At 48.0% G+C, this 21,947-nt stretch overlaps 1 protein-coding gene across 6 annotated transcripts; it reads right to left on the bottom strand.

Annotated features, from left to right (window-relative positions):
* Positions 1-101: 101 nt before the first annotated feature.
* LOC135441997 (sodium/potassium-transporting ATPase subunit alpha-3) lies at positions 102-20,610 on the bottom strand. 6 transcript variants are annotated; one of them, XM_064701545.1, is made up of 17 exons: positions 20,492-20,610; positions 18,945-19,213; positions 17,184-17,382; positions 15,471-15,580; positions 14,333-14,467; positions 12,027-12,219; positions 11,394-11,569; positions 10,157-10,293; positions 8,651-8,801; positions 7,650-7,818; positions 6,480-6,634; positions 5,226-5,349; positions 3,742-3,887; positions 2,863-2,993; positions 1,711-1,812; positions 882-973; positions 102-204 (listed from the first exon to the last, which is right to left on the bottom strand). In XM_064701545.1, exons 2-17 carry the CDS (start codon positions 19,167-19,169, stop codon positions 176-178), a joined length of 2,274 nt encoding a protein of 757 aa, XP_064557615.1. In that variant the 5' UTR covers positions 19,170-19,213; positions 20,492-20,610; the 3' UTR covers positions 102-175. The 6 variants fall into 6 exon arrangements, with proteins under 6 accessions (XP_064557615.1, XP_064557618.1, XP_064557620.1 ...); XM_064701548.1 differs by lacking the exons at positions 6,480-6,634; positions 7,650-7,818; positions 8,651-8,801; ... (6 more) ...; positions 18,945-19,213; positions 20,492-20,610 and adding an exon at positions 6,311-6,387; XM_064701550.1 differs by lacking the exons at positions 6,480-6,634; positions 7,650-7,818; positions 8,651-8,801; ... (6 more) ...; positions 18,945-19,213; positions 20,492-20,610 and adding an exon at positions 5,817-5,865.
* Between the last annotated feature and the right edge of the window lie 1,337 nt (positions 20,611-21,947).

The following is a 21,947-nucleotide window of genomic DNA, read 5'->3' as shown; positions in this document are numbered from 1 at the left end:
GGGAAAAAATGGAAATTTTGGGGGGAAAAAGGGGGATTTTTGAGGGGGAAAAAAGGGGATTTTGGGGAGGGAAAAATGGGGATTTTTTTGGGAGGAAAAAAGGGGATTTTGGGGGGGGGTCTCGTGTTGTTTTTTTTGGGGGGGGTCCCGTGGTTGGTTTTTTTGGGTGGGGGGTTCAGTAGTAGGTTTCCTTCTCCACCCAACCTGGAAAAGAAAGTGAAGAAAGAAAAGGTGAGGGTGGAAGCAAAAGTCATAAAATTGGCCTCAAAATTTGCCCCAAAATTTCTGAAAAATTCCCGCAAAATTCCCTCCAAAACTCCCCCCAAAATCCCCCCAAATCTCCCAAAATTCCACCCAAAATTTCCCCTAAAATTCCTGCAAATTCTCCCCAAAATCCACCCCTAAAACCCCCCAATTTCTCCCAAATTTCTTCCAAAATTCCTCCCAAAATCTCCCATGAAATTCCCTCAAAATTCCCCCCAAAATCATCTGAAAATCTTCCCAAATTCCCCCCAAATTTCCCCTAAAATTCCTTCAAATTTCCCCCAAAATTTTTCCCCAAAATCTCCATAAAATCACCCCAAATACCCTCAAAATTTCCCTCCAAAAGCTCCCACAATTCCACAAAAATTCCACCAAAAATTTCCCCAAAAATTCCCAAACTTCCCTCCGAATTTCCCCAAAAACCCCCTCAAATATCCCCCCAAAATTCTTCCCAAAATTCCCCTCAAAATTCCACCCTGAAAATCACCTGAAAATCTACCCAAAATTTCCCCAAAATCCACCTAAAATACCCCAAAAATCATCCCCAAAATCCCCCCATAATCCCCCTGAAATTCCCGCCCAGAATTTGCCCAAAATCCCCAGAATTTGCCCCAAACCTCCGGGGTTGCGGCGCAGGATGAGCTTGCGGATCTCGTCGTAGACGAAGATGAGGAAGGAGTAGGGGAAGGCGCAGAACCACCAGCTGGGCCTGGACGAGGAAATTTGGGGAAAAACCACAGAGAAATGGTCAAAAACGGCGAGAAAATGGGGAAAACAAAAAAAAAATGGTGGAAATCGGTGAAAAAATGGTGGAAAACAGTGAAAAAATGGGGAAAATACAAAAGAAATGGTTGAAAACAAAAATAAATGGTTGAAAGGCAGAAAAAAGTCAAAATGGTGAAGAAGTGGTGAAACCCCCCAAAAATAGGGCAAAATCACACAAAGAAATGGTCACAAATGGTGAAAAACAGCCAAGAAATGGCGCAATGCCAAAGGAAATGGGCAGAATTTGGAAAAAATTGTGAAAACCCCCCAAAAAACGTCAAAAGCCAAAAAATGGTGGAAAACGCCATGAAAAAATGGTCAAAAGACAAAAGAAATTGTCAAAAGCCCTGAAAATGGTCAAAAGTCCCATGAAAATCAATCAAACTCCCCCCAAAAATGCTAAAAAAAATTACCAAAAATCACTGAAACCCCCAAAAAAGTCTCCAAACTGAAAAAACGCTCAAAAAACTCCACAAAAAAAAAAAAAACAATAAAAATCCCCCTAAAAATGCCAAAAATAACAACAAAAATCACCCAAACCCCAAAAACTCAAAATTAAAACAGAAAGCTCAAAATCCCCCAAAAACCTCCCCCCTTAAAGGGATCCCCACCCCCTCCTGGGTCCGGATTTTGGGGTCCCCACCCAATTTTGGGGCGAATTCCGGGGGTTTTGGGGCTCACTTGAGGGGGTACATGCGCAGCGCCACGTCCATGCCGGGGCAGTAGGAGAGGAACGCGGCCAGCGCCGTCTCCTCGAAGAGCCCGAAAATCAGGATTTTGTTCCTAAAAAAAAGCACAAAAATCATCAGCAGGAAGCCCCAAATCTGATAGAATACACCCTAAAATATGGCGTCCCAAAAAGGCCCAAAATCAGGATTTTGTTCCTAAAAAAAACCAGAAAAAAATCATCAGCAGGAAGCCCCAAATGAGAGAGAATCCACCCCGAAATATGGCCCCCCAAAAACCCTGAAAATCAGGATTTTGTTCCTAAAAAAAAGCAGAAAAAATCATCAGAGGGGATCTGCAAAATCCCCCCAGAATTTGGCCAAAGTCCCCTCAAAATGCCCCCCAAAAATTCCCCCAAATATCCCCATAATTTCCCCAAAATTCCCCCCAAATGTTCCCCAAAACCTCCCTGAAATTCCCCCAAAACTTCTCTAAAATGACTCCCAAAATTCCCCCAAAACCCTCCAAAAAATCCCCCCTAAATTCCCCCCAAAAATTCCTCTAAAATTCCCCACAAATTTCCTCTAAAATTCCCCCAAAATTTCCCTAAAATCCCCCAAATTTCCCTAAAATTCCCCATAATTTTCCCCCCCAAAATCCTCCCAAAATCCCCCCAAAATTCCTACCAAATTCCACCCCAAATCCCCCCAAAATTCCTGTCAATATTTCCCCAAATTCCCCCCAAAATTCATGGTGATTCCTCTATTTTTTGAGGACCCCCCCCCCGAATTTTGGGGACCCCTCCCCAAATCCATCCCAACTTTTAACCACCCCAATTTTTTGGGGGATTCTCCCAGAAATTCGGGAATTCTCCCAGCATTTTGGGGACCCCTTCAGGAATTTTGGGTCCCCCCTAAAATTGGGGGACCCCCCAGAATTTTGGGGACCCCCCCCCAGAATTTCAGGACACCTCCAGAATTTTGGGACCTCCCCTCAAATCCACCCCTCTCCCACTCCCACTTGAGTTTTGACTTCCCCAATTTTTTTGGGGGATTCTGCCAGAAATTCGGGGATTCTCCCAGCATTTTGGGGACACCCCCAAGATTTCGGAGACCCCCTAAAATTGGGGAAAACCCCCCCCCAGGATTTTGGGGACCCCAGACTCACTTCATGCCCTGCTGGAAGACGGAGTTGCGCCGCGTCTTGCAGATGATGAGGTCGGCCCACTGCACGACCACGATGCTGACGAAGAACGCCGTGTGGCACGTGAACTCCACCACCTTGCGCTGCTCGTACGTCTGGGGGGGGCAAACGGGAGACCCCTCCTCAAATTAACGAAATTAACCCGCCCCGGACCTGCCCCGAAAAAACCCCGGCCCGAAAATGTGAAAAACGGCCTCAAAAAATGACACAAAATATGGTCCCCAAAAATGGCCAAAATGCCACCTTGCGCTGCTCGTACATCTGGGGGAGGGCAAACGGGAGACCCCTCCTCAAATTAACGAAATTAATGTGAAAAACGGCCTCAAAAATGGTTAAAATGACAGGAGAATCGGTTAAAACTGCCCCCAAAAAATATCAAAAAAACCTCAAAAAATGATCCAAAAGTGCACGAAAAATTATCTAAATGTCCCCAAAAAATGATCCAAAAAGCCCCCCAAAAACATGATCGAAACATCTTCCAAAAAATGCACAAAAGATCCTCAAAAAATGCTCAAAATGGCTCCAAAAAATCCCTGTTTTTTGGGATGCCCATTTTCAGAGACCCCCATTTTTGGGGGGGTCCCTGTTTTGGAGGAAAATCCCCATTTTTTGTTTTTAAAAATCCCCAATTTTCTCTATTCCCTTTTTTGGGGGATCTTCCATTTTTTTAGGACCTCCATCTTCAAAGACCCCATTTTTGGAGACCCCCATTTTTCAGCACCCCCATTTTTCGGCACCCCCATTTTTCGGCACCCCCATTTTTTGACACCCCCATTTTTCAGCACCCCCATTTTTTGGCACCCCCATTTTTTTGGGGACCCCCATTTTGGGGCGGGCACGCACCCACTGCTGCCCGTAGGAGTCCTCCAGGTCGTTGATGGTGCGGTCGTCCCAGCGCAGCCGGATCCCCACCAGGCACGAGGGCAGGAACCCGTTCTCGGCCAGGATCACGAAGTAGGCGAAGAACCCGCCCAGCGCCTGGATCATCCCTGAGGGCAAAAACGGGGGGTCAGGGGGTCAACGGGAGCCAATGGGGGTCAACGGGAGCAAATGAAACTCAACAGGAGCCAACGGGATCCAATGGGGGTCAGTGGGAGCCAATGAAACTCAACATGGCCCAATGGGGACCAATGGGAGCCAATGAAACTCAACAGGACCCAATGGGATCCAATGGGATCCAACGGGAGCCAATGAAACTCAACTGGACCCAACGGGAACCAATGGGGGTCAGTGGGAGCAAATGAAACTCAACAGGAGTCAATGGGAGCCAATGGGGGTCAATGGGAGCAAATGAAACTCAACAGGAGTCAATGGGAGCCAATGGGAGTCAATGGGAGCCAATGAAACTCAATTGGATGCAATGGGGACCAATGGGAGTCAGCAGGAGCCAATGAAACTCAACACGGCCCAATTGGAGTCAATGGGAGCCAATGAAATTCAACTGGACTCAATGGGACCCAACAGGAGCCAATGAAACTCAATGGGACTCAATGGGAGCCAATGAAACTCTACTGGACCCAATGGGAGCCAATGAAAATCAACTGGACCCAACAGGAACCAATGGGACTCAATGAAACTGAACAGGAGCCAATGGGAGTCATTAGGAGTCAATGGGAGCCAATATGACCCTACGGGATCCAATGAAACCCAATAACTGACCAGTGAGTGACCAGTGAGTGACCACTGACCGATCCGGCCGTAGGCCATGCTGATGAGCCGCTCGTTGACCATGGATCACAATGGATGACCATGGATGACAATGACCAACCATGAATGACCATAAATGACCCCGGGATGACTGTGGATGACCGTGAGTGACCAGTGAGTGACCCCAGAGTGACCACTGACCGATCCGGCCGTAGGCCATGCTGATGAGCCGCTCGTTGACCATGGATCACAATGGATCACAATGGATGACCATGGATGACAATGGATGACAATGACCAACCATGAATGACCATAAATGACCCCAGGATGACCATGACTGACCCCAGAGTAACCCCAGAGTGACCACTGACCGATCTGGCCGTAGGCCATGCTGATGAGCCGCTCGTTGACCATGGATCACAATGGATGACAATGACCAACAATGAATGACCATAAATGACCCCGGGATGACCATGACTGACCATGACTGACCCCAGAGTGACCCCAGAGTGACCACTGACCGATCTGGCCGTAGGCCATGCTGATGAGCCGCTCGTTGACCATGGATCACAATGGATGACCATGGATGACCATGGATGACAATGACCAACCATGAATGACCATAAATGACCCTGGGATGACCGTGGATGACCATGACTGACCCCAGAGTGACCACTGACCGATCTGGCCGTAGGCCATGCTGATGAGCCGCTCGTTGACCAGCTTGTCGCTGCGCGGGTTCCTGGGCTGCCGTTTCATGATGTCGCTCTCGGCCGCCTCGTACGCCAGGGAGATGGCTGGCACCTGAGAATGGGGCAAAAACACCAAATTTGGTTAATTTTGATGGATTTCGGGACAGATTTCGGGTTAAATTTCGGGGGTTTTTGGGTTGAATTCCGGGGTTTTTGGGTGCCCTCACCATGTCGGTGCCCAGGTCGATGCAGAGGATGGTGATGGTGCCCAGCGGCAGTGGGATTTGGGTGAATTGGGATAGATTTGGGGTGGGTTTTGGGTGGATTTGGGATGGATTTGGTGGTCTTGGGATTTGATGGATTTCGGGACAGATTTTGGGTGGAATTCCGGGGTTTTCGGGATTCTCTCACCATGTCAGTCCCCAAATCGATGCAGAGGATGGTGATGGTGCCCAGCGGCAGCGGGATGTTGGCCATGATGAATTTGGGTGGATTTGGGGTGTTATTGGGGTTTTTGGGATTCGATGGATTTCGGGCTGTATTTTGGGTGGAATTCCGGGGTTTTCGGGATTCTCTCACCATGTCGGTCCCCAAATCGATGCAGAGGATGGTGATGGTGCCCAGCAGCAGAGGGATTTGGGGTGAATTTGGGATATTTTTAGGGTTTTTAGGGTTTTTTGGGATTCGATGGATTTCGGGACAGATTTTGGGTGGAATTCCGGGGTTTTTGGGATTCTCTCACCATGTCAGTCCCCAAATCGATGCAGAGGATGGTGATGGTGCCCAGCGGCAGCGGGATGTTGGCCATGATGAATTTGGGGTGGATTTGGGGTGTTATTGGGGTTTTTGGGATTTGATGGATTTCGGGACAGATTTTGGGTGGAATTCCGGGGTTTTTGGGTGCCCTCACCATGTCAGTCCCCAAATCGATGCAGAGGATGGTGATGGTGCCCAGCAGCAGAGGGATTTGGGGTGAATTTGGGATATTTTTAGGGTTTTTAGGGTTTTTTGGGATTTGATGGATTTCGGGCTGTATTTTGGGTGGAATTCCGGGGTTTTCGGGATTCTCTCACCATGTCGGTCCCCAGATCGATGCAGAGGATGGTGATGGTGCCCAGCGGCAGCGGGATGTTGGCCATGATGAATTTGGGGTGGATTTGGGGTGTTATTGGGGTTTTTGGGATTTGATGGATTTCGGGCTGTATTTTGGGTGGAATTCCGGGGTTTTTGGGATTCTCTCACCATGTCGGTCCCCAGATCGATGCAGAGGATGGTGATGGTGCCCAGCGGCAGCGGGATGTTGGCCATGATGAAGAGCAGGAACGGCGTGATCTCGGGGATGTTGCTGGTCAGCGTGTACGCGATCGATTTCTTCAGATTGTCGAAAATCAGGCGCCCTGTCGTGAAAAACGGCAAAAAACATCAAAAACCATCAAAAACCGGCAAAAAACCAGCAAAAACCAGCAAAAAACGGCAAAAAATGGCAAAAACCGTCACCAGCGGCCCCATAAACGCACGGATTCACCCCAAAAGGGCCCAAACCAGACCTTCTGGTGACGATGGTGATGATGGAGGCGGAGTTGTCATCCAGCAGGATCACCTGTCCCACACCTGTCCCACACCTGTCCCAGGTATCTCACCTGTCCCATACCTGCCCCATACCTATCTCAGGTGTGTTTCTCACCTGTCTCAGGTGTGTCTCAGGTGTGTCTCAGGTGTGTTTCTCACCTGTCTCACCTGTCCCAGGTATCTCACCTGTCCCATACCTGCCCCATACCTATCTCAGGTGTGTTTCTCACCTGTCTCAGGTGTGTCTCACCTGTCCCACACCTGTCCTGCACCTGTCCCACGTTAACCCACACCTGCCCAGGTGTATCTCAGGTGTGTCTCTCACCTGCCCAGGTGTGTCTCACCTGTCCCACACCTGCCCAGGTGTATCTCAGGTGTGTTTCTCATACCTGTCCCATACCTGCCCCATACCTATCTCAGGTGTGTCTCACCTGTCTCAGGTGTGCTCACCTTCCTCAACACCCGTCACAATGGAGGCGAAGTTGTCGTCCAGCAGGATCACCTGTCCCACACCTGTCCTACGTTAACCCACACCTGCCCAGGTGTATCTCAGGTGTGTTTCTCACCTGTCCCATACCTGTCCCAGGTATCTCACCTGTCCCATACCTGCCCCATACCTATCTCAGGTGTGTCTCTCACCTGCCCAGGTGTGTCTCACCTGTCCCACACCTGTCCTACGTTAACCCACGTTAACCCACACCTGCCCAGGTGTGCCCAGGTGTGTTTCTCACCTTCCCAGGTGTGTCTGACCTGTCCCACACCTGTCCCACACTAACCCACACCTGCCCAGGTGTGCCCAGGTGTGCCCAGGTGTGCCCAGGTGTGCCCAGGTGTGTTTCTCACCTTCCTCGACACCGGTCACGATGGAGGCGAAGTTGTCGTCCAGCAGGATCATGTCGGCCGCCTGCTTGGAGACGTCGGAGCCGGCGATGCCCATGGCCACGCCGATGTCGGCCTTCTTCAGCGCCGGCGAGTCGTTCACGCCGTCGCCCGTCACCGCCACGATGGCGCCCTTTGGGGCAAAAAACAGGAAATTTGGGAAAAACGGGAAAAAACGAAAAAAACTGGGTGAAAATCGGGTGAAAAATGGCCGAGAAATGGGGGAAAACGGGGGAAAATGGGGAGGAAAATTGGGGGGACTGGGGATGTTGGGGACACTGGGTATATTGGGAAAAAATGGGGAATTTGGGGGGAAAAATGGGAAAAGTGGGAAAAAAATCCCAAAAAAATGGGAAAAACCAGGGAAAAGTGGGAAAAAACGGGGGAAAAATGGTGGAAATTGGAGGGAAATGGGTAAAAAATGGAGGGAATGTGGGGGGAAAATGGCACCAGCTATGGTGGCCCCTTTGGGGGGAAAAACAGGAAAAATGGGAAAAACAGGAAAAATGGGAAGAAACGCAAAAAAAAAAGGGAAAAAAAAGAAAAAAAAGGGAAAAAATGGGGGAAAGTGGTGGAAATTGGGTGGAAAACAGGGGAAATTTGGGGAAATTGGGAGTTTGGGGACACTGGGAGATCTGAGAAATTCGGGGAAGATTTGGGAAAAAATGGGGAAAAAAATGGGAAAAATGGGAAAAAAAACTGAAAAAAAGGTGAAAAACGGGTAAAAAATGGGGGAAATTTGGGGGAAAAATGAGGGGGAAATGGGGAAAATTGGGGGTGTGGGAACACGGGGGGAAACTGCGGAATTTGGGGAAAAAATCCCCAAAAAATGGTGAAAATTGGGTGAAAAATGGGGGAAGTTTGGGGAAAAAATTAGGGGGTTCCTGGGTCGGTTCCAGGTGGGATTTTTGGGGCCATTTATGTGGGTTTTAGGACCGTTTTTGGGGTTTTTTGGGGTGCCCCACCTGTCTCTGGCAGCCCTCGACGATGATGAGTTTCTGCTGCGGGGACGTGCGCGCGAACACGATTTCGGTGTGATTCTGCAGGATTTCGTCAATCTGCTCCGAGCTCATGTCCTTCAGGTCGGTGCCGTGGATCACGCACGCCTTGGCGTCCCTGCGGGCCCGAAAACGCCGGGATTTACCCCAAAAATGGTGGGATGCACCCCAAAAATGGTGCAGGAATCCAGAAAGAACAGGATTTACCCAAAAAGAAAGGGATTTACCCCAAAATGGTGCAGTAAACCAAAAAGAAGAGGATTTACCCAAAAAGAAAGGGTTTACCCCAAAAATGCCGGGATTCAGCCAAAAATCAATGGGATTTATCCCAAAAATGGTGCAGGAACCTGAAAACGGCGCAGGAACACCAAAACCAGCGCGATTTACCCCAAAAACAGTGAAAGGAACCCAAAAATGGGTGACCTGGCTCACCTGGGGTTCACCTGGCTCACAGGGATGTTCAGGTATGTTCAGGTGTGAGGTTCACCTGTCTGTATCTCACCTGGCTGACAGATGTGTTCAGCCATGCCACAATGTCACACCTGGCTATGTCACACCTGTCACACCTGTCTCACCTGTGACTCACCTGGGGTTCACTGGTTACAGGTATGTTCAGCCGTGCCGCAATGTCACACCTGGCTATGTCATACCTGTCACACCTGGGCACACCTGGCTGTGTCTCCCTATCTGTGTCACACCTGGAGCACACCTGTGACTCACCTGGGGTTCACCTGGCTGACAGGTATGTTCAGGTATGTTAAGGATGTTCAGGTATGTTCAGGTGAGGCTCACCTGGGGTTCACCTGGCTCACAGGTATGTTCAGCCGCGCCGCAATGTCACACCTGGCTATGTCACACCTGTCACACCTGTGACTCACCTGGGGTTCACCTGGCTGACAGGGATGTTCAGGGATGTTCAGTGTGTGACTCACCTGGGGCTCACCTGGCTGACAGGTGTGACTCACCTGGGGTTCACCTGGCTCACAGGTATGTTCAGGATGTCACACCTGTGTCACACCTGTCTCTGTCTCACCTGGGGTTCACCTGGCTCACAGGTATGTTCAGCCGCGCTGCGATGTCACACCTGGCTATGTCACATCTGTGTCACACCTGTGACTCACCTGGGTTCACCTGGCTCACAGGGATGTTCAGGTATGTTCAGGATGTCACACCTGTCTCTATCTCACCTGTATCTCACCTGGCTCACGGGGATGTTCAGGTATGTTCAGGATGTCTCACCTGTCTCTGTCTCACCTGGGGTTCACCTGGCTGACAGGGATGTTCAGGTATGTTCAGGTGTGACTCACCTGGGGTTCACCTGGCTGACAGGTGTGTTCAGGATGTCACACCTGGGGTTCACCTGGCTCACAGGGATGTTGAGCCGCGCCGCAATGTCACACCTGGCTATGTCACACCTGTCACACCTGTCTCTATCTCACCTGGGGGTTCACCTGGCTCACAGGTGTGACTCACCTGGGGTTCACCTGGCTCACAGGTATGTTCAGCCGCGCCGCAATGTCCTCCACGGTCTCGTTGCCCTCGGAGATGATCCCCACGCCCTTGGCGATGGCCTTGGCCGTGATTGGGTGGTCCCCGGTGACCATGATCACCTGCGGACAGGTGAGGGACACAGGTGTGTCACGGGTGTGTCACAGGTGAGGGGACACAGGTGTGTCACAGGTGTGTCACAGGTGTGTCACAGGTGTGTCACAGGGGGGACACAGGTGAGGCACAGGTGAGGGGACACAGGTGTGTCACAGGTGTGTCACAGGTGAGTCACAGGTGAGGGGACACAGGTGGGTCACGGGTGTGTCACAGGTGAGGGGGCACAGGTGTGTCACAGGTGAGTGGACACAGGTGAGGGGACACAGGTGTGTCACAGGTGTGTCACAGGTGAGGGGACACAGGTGTGTCACAGGTGTGTCACAGGTGTGTCACAGGTGAGGGGGCACAGGTGTGTCACAGGTGAGTCACAGGTGTGTCACGGGTGTGTCACAGGTGAGGGCACACAGGTGAGTCACAGGTGTGTCACAGGTGTGTCACAGGTGTGTCACAGGTGTGTCACAGGTGAGTCACGGTGATTTTTTGAAGGAATTCAGGGCGTTTTTTGAGGGAATTCAGGGGGGATTTTGGGAGATTTCAGGGGAGATTTGGGGGTTAATTTGGTGATGACTTTTTGGTGAAATTCAGGGAGGATTTTGGGGGGCATTTTGGGGGAATTCAGGGCAGATTTTGGTGAAATTCAGGGCGGTTTTTTGAGGGAATTCAGGGGGGATTTTGGGAGAGATTTTTGGGGGGATTTTGAGGGATTTCAGGGTGGTTTTTTGAGGGAATTTAGGGGTGATTATGGGACAAGTTTTTAGGGGAACGGAGAGGGGATTTTGGGGGAATTCAAGGGGGATTTTGGGAGGGATTTTTGGGGGGATTTTTGGGGAATTCAGGGCAGATTTTGGGGGAATTCAAGGGGATTTGGGAGGATTTTGGGGGATTTTGGGGGATTCCGGGGCAGATTTTGGGGGAATTCAAGGAGGGTTTTGGGAGAGATTTTTGGGGGGAATTCGGGGCAGATTTTGGGGGAATTCAAGGGGGATTTTGGGGGGGATTTTGGGGGATTTCGGGGCAGATTTTGGGGGAATTCAAGGGGGATTTTGGGAGCGATTTTTTTGGGGGGGATTTTGGGGGATTCCGGGGGTCGTTTTGGGGGTCCCACCTTGATGCCGGCGCTGCGGCATTTGCCCACGGCGTCGGGCACGGCGGCGCGGGGCGGGTCGATCATGGACATGAGCCCCACGAAGCAAAGGTTGTCGGTGGCGAAGTTCACGTCGTCGCAGTCGAAGGCGAAGCCCTTGGGGTACTGCTCCTCGGGCAGGTAAAAGTGGCAGAAACCTGCATGGGGAGAGACCCAAAATCACTGAAATTCAGCCCAAAAATCACCCCAAAATCAGCCCAAAAATCACCCCAAAAATCACCCCAAAATCAGCCCAAAAATCACCGAAATTCACTCCAATAATCCCTCCCTGAATCTGTCCCTGGGGTGCTGCTCCTCGGGCAGGTAAAAGTGGCAAAAACCTTTACAGGGAGACCCCAAAAAATCTAAAAAAAATCCCCAAAAAATTCCAAATATTCTTGAACCCCAAAATCCCCCAAAACTCACCCAAAACCCTCTCTGCCAGCCCTCCCAGCTCCAGATGAGCATTCTGGAAGGCCTCAGCAAACCCCCCAAAAAATCCAGAAAAATTCCAAAAAAATCCCCAAAAAAATCCCTAGAAAATGTAAAAAAATTCAGAAAAAATCCCAAAAAATCCCCAAAAAATCCCAGTACCCCAGAAAACCAAATTCTCACCCAAAACCCTCTCTCCCAACCCCCCAAGCTCCAGGTAAGCGTTCTGGAAGGCCTCCTTCATCTCCTCGTCCAGCGGCTGCTCCTTGCCCTGCAGCAGGATGGTGGAGCAGCGGTCCAGGATGCGCTCGGGGGCGCCCTTCATCACCAGCAGGTACCGGTTGTCGTTGGGGTCCTCGGTCTCGTGGATGGACAGCTGGGGCCAAAAACGGGGATTTTGGGTCTTTTGGGATTTTTGGGAATTTTTTGGGATTTTTTGGGGGGGGTTTGTGGCGCCCAGGTGAGGTTAAAAGGGAAATAAATTGAATTTTGGGGGATTTTTTAAAGGTGTCATTCAGGTTTTTGGTGTTGTGGATGGACAGCTGGGGCCAAAAACGGTGGGTTTGGGTCTTTGGGAATTTTTGGGAATTTTTGGGAATTTTTTGGGGGGGCGGTTTGTACCGCCCAGGTGGGAAAAAAGTGATTTTGGGGCATTTTTTCAGTGCTTTGTTTTGGTGTTTTTGGGTACTGCTGTGTTTTTTGGGGTGTTTTGGGTTCCCCTTTGGGTTTTGGTTTTTTGGGTTTTTTTCTCAGTATTTTTTGGTGTGTTTTTGGTTTTTTTTGGGTTCCCCTTGGTTGTTTCGGATTCCCCTCAGGTTTTTGGTTTTTTTGGGTTTTTTTTCAGTATTTTTTGGTGTTTTTTGGTTTTTTTTGTGTTCCCTTGGTTGTTTTGGATTCCCCTCTGGGTTTGGTTTTTTTGGGTTTTTTTTCCGTATTTTTTGGGTGTTTTGGGTTCCCCTTGGTTGTTTTGGATTCCCCTCAGGTTTTTGGTTTTTTGGGGTTTTTTTTCAGTATTTTTTGGGGTGCTTTTTGGTGTTTTTGGGTTCCCCGTGGTTGTTTTGGATTCCCCTCAGGTTTTTGGTTTTTTGGGGTTTTTTTCAGTATTTTTTGGGGCGTTTTTTGGGTTCCCCTTGGTTGTTTTGGGTTCCCCTCAGGTTTTTGGTTTTTTGGGGTTTTTTTCCCAGTATTTTTGGTGCTTTTTGGGTTCCCCTTGGTTGTTTGGATTCCCCTCTGTGTTTTGGTTTTTGTTTTTTTTTTTTCAGTTTTTTGGGGTGCTTTTTGGTTGGTTTTTTTTGGGTTCCCCGTGGTTGTTTTGGATTCCCCTCAGTTTTTGTTTTTTTGGGGTTTTTTTTTCCAGTATTTTTTTGGTGTTTTTTTGGGTTCCCCGTGGTTGTTTTGGTTCCCCTCGGTTTTGGTTTTTTGGGGTTTTTTTTTCAGTATTTTTTGGGGTGCTTTTTGGTGTTTTTGGGTTCCCCTTGGTTGTTTTGGATTCCCCTCTGTGTTTTGGTTTTTTGGGGGTTTTTTTTCAGTATTTTTGGTGTTTTGTGTTTTTGGGGTTTTGGGTTCCCTTGGTTTTTTGGGTTCCCTCAGGTTTTGGTTTTTTGGGGTTTTTTTTTCCAGTATTTTTTGGGGTGTTTTTTGCTGTTTTTGGGTTACCTGCTGGTGTCTTTTGTGGATTTTTTGGGTTCCCCTCAGGTTTTTGGTTTTTTGGGTTTTTTTCAGTATTTTTGGGTTTTTTTGGTTTTTTGGTTACCTGCTGGTTGTTTTTGGGTTCCCCTCTGGTTTGGTTTTTTTGGGTTTTTTTTCAGTATTTTTTTGGTGTTTTTTGGGTCTCTTGGGTTTTGGGTGTTTTGGATTCCCTCAGGTTTTTGGTTTTTTGGGTTTTTTTCAGTATTTTTGGGGTGTTTTTTGGTGTTTTTGGGGTACCTGCTGGTGGTTTTTGGGGTTTTTTGGGTTCCCCTTTGGGTTTGGTTTTTTGGGGTTTTTTCCAGTATTTTTTGGGGCTTTTTGGTGTTTTGGGTTCTCTTGTTTGTGTTTTTGGGTTCCCCTCTGGTTTTGGTTTTTTGGGGTTTTTTTTCCAGTATTTTTGGGGTGCTTTTTGGTGTTTTTGGGTACCTCCTTGGTTTTTTTGGGTTCCCCTCAGGTTTTGTTTTTTGGGGGTTTTTTTTCCAGTATTTTTTGGGTGTTTTTTGGGTTCCCCGTGGTTGTTTTGGATTCCCCTCAGGTTTTTGGTTTTTTGGGGTTTTTTTCAGTATTTTTGGGGTGCTGTTTTTGGGGTACCTGCTGGTGTCTTTTGTGGGTTTTTTTGGGTTCCCCTCTGGGTTTTGTTTTTTTGGGGTTTTTTCCCAGTAATTTTTTGGGGTGTTTTTTGGTGTTTTTGGGGTACCTGCTGGTGTTTTTTGGTGTTTTTGGGTTCCCCTCTGGGTTTTGTTTTTTTGGGGTTTTTTCCCAGTAATTTTTTGGGGCGTTTTCTGGTGTTTTTGGGGTACCTGGTACTTGTTGGTGGAGTTGAAGGGGATCTCGGCCACTTTCTTGTTGCGCTCCCGCATGACCTTGACGGAGCCCGACGAGAGCTCGATGCACTTGAGCAGCGCCGACTCGGACGCGTCCCCGGCCACGTCGCGCTGGGGACCCGAAATTTGGGGCGAGAAACGCGGAAATTGGGATTTACACCGCTAAACAAGGGATTGGCACCCAATAACTGGGATTTGTCCCCAAAATACGGGATTAGAAACGTGAAAGTTTGGATTAGAAACCCAAAATTGGGATGGGAACCCCAAAACTTGGATTAGAACGCCAAAATTGGGATTTGCGCCCCAAAATATGGGATTAGAAGCAAAAAAAAATTGGGATTTTTCCCCAAAAATTGGGATTTCCGCCCAAAAATCGGGGTGAGAAACCCAAAAATTTGGATTAGAACACCAAAATTGGGATTTCCGCCCAAAAATCGGGGTGAGAAACCCAAAAATTTGGATTAGAACACCAAAATTGGGATTTACGCCCCAAAATACGGGATTGGCACCCAAAAATTGGGATTTTAACCAAAAAAATTGGGATTTCCACCCAAAAATTGGGATTTTTTCCCCCAAAAATTTGGATTAGAAACCTGAAAATTTTGGGATGAGAACCCCAAGAATTGGGATTGGCACCCCCAAACTGCCCCCAAAAATGTCCCTGCCATCACCCCCCAAAAAAATCCCCCCCCAAAAAAAAATTCCCAAAAAATTCCCCCCAGAAAATCCCCCTCCAAAAAATCTTTTTAAAATCCCCAGTTTTTTTAAAAAACCCCGATTTTTTTTTTAAATCCCAGAAAGGTACCAAAAAATCTTTAAAAAAATCTTTAAAAAATCTTTAAAAAAATCTTTAAAAAATCTCCAAAAAATCCCCAAAAAATCCTCAAAACATCTTTAAAAAAATCTTTTAAAAAATCTTTTAAAATTCCCAAAAAAAATCCCAACAAAATCCCAGAAAATCCAAAAAAAATCCCAACAAAATCCCAGAAAAATCCCATAAAAATCCAAAAAAAACCCTCAAAAAAAATCCTAAAATATATTAAAAAAATCCCCAATAAATCCCCAAAAAATCCCAATTTTTTTGAAAACCCCCCAAAATGCCCCAGACGCGCACCTTGAGGATGGGCACGTTCTCCTGGCCGCCCTTGAAGACGGCGCGGTTGCAGAGCCCGGCGATGTGGGACAGCGCCACCCACGTGGGAGAGCTCTTGTCGAACGCCGTGCCTGGGGGGGAGAGGGAGCAGCCACCGGGTCGGACCGGTTTGGACCAGTTTGGACCGGTTTGGACCAGTATAAACCAGTATAAACCCGTATAAACCAGTATGGACCGGTTTGGAGCAGTATAAACCAGTATAAACCCGTATAAACCCGTATAAACCAGTATGGACCGGTTTGGAGCAGTATAAACCAGTATAAACCAGTATAAACCCGTATAAACCCGTATAAACCAGTATGGACCAGTTTGGAGCAGTATAAACCAGTATAAACCAGTATAAACCAGTATGGACCAGTTTGGAGCAGTATAAACCAGTATAAACCAGTATGGACCGGTCTGGAGCAGTATAAACCAGTTCCAACCAGTATAAATCAGTATAAACCAGTTCGGACCAGTATAAATCAGTAGAAACCAGTAGAAACCAGTTTGGAGCAATATAAACCAGTATAAACCAGTTCAGACCAGTATGGACCAGCATGAATCAGTGTAAACCGGTTTGGAGCAGTATAAATCAGTTCCAACCAGTATAAATCAGTATAAACCAGTTCAGACCAGTAGAAACCAGTAGAAAACAGTCTGGTGCAGTATAAACCAGTATAAACCACTTTGGACAAGGTCAGACCAGTATAAACCAGTATAAACCAGGTTGGACCAGTATAAATCAGTATAAACCAGTTTGGAGCAGTATAAATCACTATAAATCATTATAAAACAGTTATAAACCAGTTTGGAGCAATATAAACCAGTATAAACCAGTTCCAACCAGTATAAATCAGTATAAACCAGTATAAACCAGTTTGGAGCAGTATAAATCAGTATAAATCAGTATAAACCAGTGTAAACCAGTTTGGAGCAATATAAACCAGTATAAACCAGTTCTGACCAGTATAAACCAGTATAAACCAGTTCCAACCAGTATAAATCAGTATAAATCAGTTTGGACCAGTATAAATCACTATAAATCATTATAAAACAGTATAAACCAGTTTGGAGCAGTATAAACCAGTATAAACCCATATAAACCCATATAAACCAGTATAAACCAGTTCTGACCAGTATAAACCAGTATAAATCAGTATAAACCAGTTTGGACCAGTATAAATCACTATAAATCATTATAAAACAGTATAAACCAGTCTGGAGCAGTATAAACCAGTATAAACCAGTTCCAACAAGTATAAACCAGTATAAACCAGTATAAACCAGTATAAACCAGTTCCAACAAGTATAAACCAGTATAAACCAGTTTGGACCAGTTTGGACCAGTTTGCACCAGTTTGCCTTCATTCTCCAAGCCACCAAAACCCCCTAAAAAAACCCCCAAAAAACCCCCAAAAATTCCCAAAAAACCCCAAAAAAATCCCCAAAAAAACCCCAAAACCCCACAAAACCCCCAATTTTCCCCTGCCAGTTTGCCCAGTCTGCCCAGTTTGCCCCAGTTTGCCTTCATTCTCCAAGCCGCCAAAACCCCCTAAAAAAACCCCCAAAAAAAACCCCCAAAAATTCCCAAAAAAATCCCAAAAAAATCCCAAAAAACCCCAAAACCCCCACAAAACCTCCCGATTTTCCCCTCCCAGTTTGCCCCAGTTTGCCCCAGTCTGCCCCGCGCACCGGACTGGTCCTCGGTGGTGTCGGCCTCGTGGATCTGGTTGTCGAACCACATGTGCGCCACGGTCATGCGGTTCTGGGTGAGCGTCCCCGTCTTGTCGGAGCAGATGGTGGAGGTGGAGCCGAGCGTCTCCACGGCCTCCAGGTTCTTCACCAGGCAGTTCTTGCGGGCCATGCGCTTGGCCGTCAGCGTCAGGCACACCTGGGCAGGGGGAAATGGGGCTGGGGGCTTCGCTTTGGGGGGGAAATGCCAAAAATCCCGGAGAAAATCGGTCAAAGTTGGAGGTGGAAACAGCCGGAGGAACCTTCCATAGAGAGATGTCCAAAGCCTTAAGGGTTTGGGGGTTCTGGAGGGTGTCAAATGGGTCTGAGGTCCTGAAATGGGTCTGGGGTCTCAAAATGGGTCTGGGGGCTTCGTTTTGGGGGGGGCGATGGCGCCGATGAGGAAGATGAGGGTGGGTGCTGCCAGCTCCCTTTTGCACCCCGATATCTCCCTCCCAGTCACTCCCAGTCACTCCCTGTTTGTTCCCAGTCCATCCCAGTTCAATTTCAATCCCCGATATCTCAATCCCAGTAACTCCCAGTCCATCCCAGTCCATCCCAGTCACTCCCAGTTTGCTCCCAGTCCGTCCCAGTCCATCCCAGCTCCCCTTTACACCCCAATATCTCCATTCCAATGGCTCCCAGTCACTCCCAGTTTGCTCCCAGTCCATCCCAGTTCAATTTCAATCCCCAATATCTCAATCCCAGTCACTCCCAGTAACTCCCAGTCCCTCCCAGTCCATCCCAGTTTGCTCCCAGTCACTCCCAGTCCATCCCAGTCACTCCCAGTTCAGTCTCAATCCCCAATATCTCAATCCCAGTCACTCCAGTCCATCCCAGTTTGCTCCCAGTCTGCCCCAGTTCAATTTCAATCCCCGATATCTCGGTCCCAGTCCATCCCAGTCCATCCCAGTCACTCCCAGTTTGTTCCCAGTCCATCCCAGTCCATCCCAGCTCCCCTTTACAATCCCCAATATCTCCATTCCAATGGCTCCCAGTCCCTCCCAGTTTGCTCCCAGTTGCTCCCAGTCCATCCCAGTTCAGTTTCAATCCCCGATATCTTGATCCCAGTCCCTCCCAGTTTGTTCCCAGTCCCTCCCAGTCCATCCCAGTTCAGTTTCAATCCCCGATATCTTGATCCCAGTCCATCCCAGTCCATCCCAGTTTGCTCCCACTCACGGTGACGGTGGCCAGCAGCCCCTCGGGCACGTTGGCCACGATGATGCCGATGAGGAAGATGACGGTGGGTGCTCCCAGTCCATCCCAGTCCATCCCAGTCCCTCCCAGTTTGTTCCCAGTCCATCCCAGTCACTCCCAGTTTGTTCCCAGTCCCTCCCAGTCCATCCCAGTTCAGTTTCAATCCCCGATATCTCGGTCCCAATCCATCCCAGTCACTCCCAGTTTGCTCCCAGTTTGTTCCCAGTCCCTCCCAGTCCATCCCAATCCATCCCAGTCCCTCCCAGTCCCTCCCAGTGACTCACGGTGACGGTGGCCAGCAGCCCCTCAGGCACGTTGGCCACGATGATGCCGATGAGGAAGATGATGGTGCGTGCTCCCAGCTCCCCTTTACACCCCAATATCTCAGTCCCAGTCCATCCCAGTCCATCCCAGTCCATCCCAGTTTGCTCCCAGTCCATCCCAGTCCAGTTTCAATCCCCAATATCTCCATCCCAGTAACTCCCAGTCCCTCCCAGTCCCTCCCAGTCCGTCCCAGTCACTCACGGTGACGGTGGCCAGCAGCCCCTCGGGCACGTTGGCCACGATGATGCCGATGAGGAAGATGACGGCCTCGAGCCAGGTGTAGCCCAGGATGAGCGAGAGGATGAAGAAGGAGATGCCGAGGAAGACGGCGACGCCGGTGATGAGCTGGATGAAGTGCTCGATCTCCACGGCGATCGGCGTCTTGCCCACCTCCAGCCCCGAGGCCAGCGTGGCGATGCGGCCCATGACCGTGCGGTCGCCCGTGGCGATCACCACGCCCCGCGCCGTGCCTGGAAACGGGGCGAAAAACGGGGAAATCGGTGAAAATCGGGAAAAAAATGGGATATCGACTCAAAATGGCCTCAAAATGGCTTGGAAATGGCTCCAAAAGGCCCAAAATGGATCCAAAATGGTCCCAAAAGTGGTTCTGGATCCTCCATGATCACCACGCCCCGCGCCGTGCCTGGAAAACGGGGCGAAAAACGGGGAAATCGGTGAAAATTGGGAAAAAATGGGATATTGGCCCAAAAAAGCCGTGAAATGGACTCAAAATGGCCCCAAAATGGATCCAAAATGGATCCACAGTGGTTCTGGATCCTCCATGATCACCACGCCCCGCGCCGTGCCTGGAAAACGGGGCGAAATTTGAAAAAATTGGTTAAAATGGTGAAAAAATGGGATATCGACTCAAAATGGCCTCAAAATGGCTTGGAAATGGCTCCAAAAGGCCCCAAAATGGATCCAAAATGGTCCCAAAAGTGGTTCTGGATCCTCCATGATCACCACGCCCCGGGGGAAAAAATGGGGGAAATGGGAAAAAGTTAGAAAAATGGTAAAAAAGTGGGAAATAATGGGAAAAAATAGGAGAGAAAATTAGGTCAGAACTGGGAACCTGGCCCAAAAGTGTTTCTGGATTGCTGTGCCTGAAAATGGGGGGAAAATGGGAAAAACAACAGGAAAAAAATGAGAAAAAAGGAGAAAACCACAGGAAGAATGGGAAAAACCAGCGGAGAAAAGCGGGGGAAAAGGAAAAAAGGAAAAAAACAGAAAAAAACAAAGGGAAAAACAACAGGGAAAAATGGGGAACAGGGAAAAACTGGGAACAAAGGGGAAAAACAACAGAAAATAAAAGGGGGAAATGGGAAAAATTGGAAAAATGGGAAAAAAGAGAAAAAACCCAGGAAAAATGGGAAAAACAGGGGAAAAGAGAAAAAAAAGGGGGAAATGGGAGGAAAATGGGGAAAACGGGAAAAAACAGAGAAAACCAGGAAAAACAACAGGAAAAAATGGGAAAAATTGGACAAAGGGCGAAAAAAAACCAGGAAAAAATTAGGAAAAAATGGGAAAAACCAGTAAAAAGCGGGGAAATAAGAAAAATATTGGAAAAATGGGAAAATCGGGGAAAAAAAAGGGAAAAAATCCAAAAAAATAGAAAAAAATTGAAAAAAAAACAGAAAAAAAAGGGAAAAAAACAGGAAAAAAGACCCCAAAATCGCTTCAAATCCCCCCAAATTTTCGGGGACCCCTCCCCAGATTTTCGGGGCCCCCTCCCCAGATTGGGGGCTCACCCTCGACGCAGTTGGTGGAGAAGAAGGTGATGTTGCGCGTCTCCAGCGGGTTGTCGTGGGTGCAGTCGGGCGAGCGCGTCTGGGGCTCGGATTCGCCCGTCAGGGAGGAGTTGTCCACCTGGAGTGGGAGATTTTGGGGCGAAAAACCGGGATTTTGGGAAAATTCCGTGGTTTTGGGGTGAATTTTGGGGTTTTTGGGGTGAATTTTGGGGTTTTGGGGTGAGTTTTGGGTGAATTTTGGGGGTTGTCGTGGGTGCAGTCGGGGCTCGGATTCGCCCGTCGGGGATGAGATTTTGGGGTGAAAAACTGGGATTTTGGGCTTTTGGAAATTTATATTTGGGATTCAGGATATTTTGGTGTTCCTGATTTTGTCTTCCAGGATATTTTGGGTTGATTTCCCAGGATTTTTTCGGGTGATTTCCTGGGATTTTTTGGGCAATTTCTCAGGATATTTTGGGGTGATTTCCCAGGATTTTTTCGGGTGATTTCCTGGGATTTTTTTGGGCAATTTCTCGGGATATTTTGGGGGTGTTTTCCCAGGATTTTTTGTGTGATTTTTCCCGGGATTTTTGGGGCAATTTCCCTGGAAATTTTGGGGTAATTTCCCCGGATATTTTCACGTGATTTTCCCCAGGATTTTGGGGTAATTTCCCAGGATATTTTGGATTAGTTTTCCACGTATATTTGAGGTAATTTCCCAGGATATTTTCGTGTCCTTTCCCGTTATTTTTGGGCCAATTTCCCAGGATATTTTCGTGTCATTTCCCATTATTTTTGGGTAATTTCCCAGGATATTTTTGTGCAATTTCCCAGTATATTTTTGGATTATTTTTCCCAGGATTTTGGGGTAATTTCCCAGGATATTTTCAGGTCATTTCCCATTATTTTTGGGTAATTTCCTAAGATATTTTTGGATTATTTTTCAAAGTAAATTTGAGGTAATTTCCCAAGATATTTTCAGGTCATTTCCCATTATTTTTGGGTAATTTCCCAGGACTTTTTGGGGTGATTTCCTGAGATTTTTGGCTAATTTCCCAGGACATTTTTAGTGTGATTTCCCCCGGTATTTCTGGTGCAATTTCCAGTTATTTTTGGGGCAATTTCCCAGGATATTTTGGGGCAATTTCCCAGGATTTTTAGTGTGATTTCCCAGTATTTCTGGTACAATTTCCAGCTATTTTTGGGGCGATTTCCCAGGATTTTTAGGGGAATTTTTCCCAGTATATCTTGTGCAATTTCCTGGTATTTTTGGGCCAATTTTCCCTGGTATTTCTGGTGCAATTTCCTGGTATTTTTGGGCCAATTTCCCAGGATATTTTGGGGCAATTTCCCCAGATATTTAATGTGATTTTTCCCAGGATTTTGGGGTAATTTCCCAGGATATTTCTGGGTAATTTCCCAGGATTTCTGGTGTCATTTTCCCCTGTATTTCTGGTGCAATTTCCTGGTATTTTTG

Source organism: Zonotrichia leucophrys, unplaced genomic scaffold (genome assembly GCF_028769735.1).
Source record: "Zonotrichia leucophrys gambelii isolate GWCS_2022_RI unplaced genomic scaffold, RI_Zleu_2.0 Scaffold_818_21947, whole genome shotgun sequence".
Classification (NCBI taxonomy): Eukaryota; Metazoa; Chordata; class Aves; order Passeriformes; family Passerellidae; genus Zonotrichia; species Zonotrichia leucophrys.
This window is presented reverse-complemented; position numbering and strand designations above follow the sequence as displayed.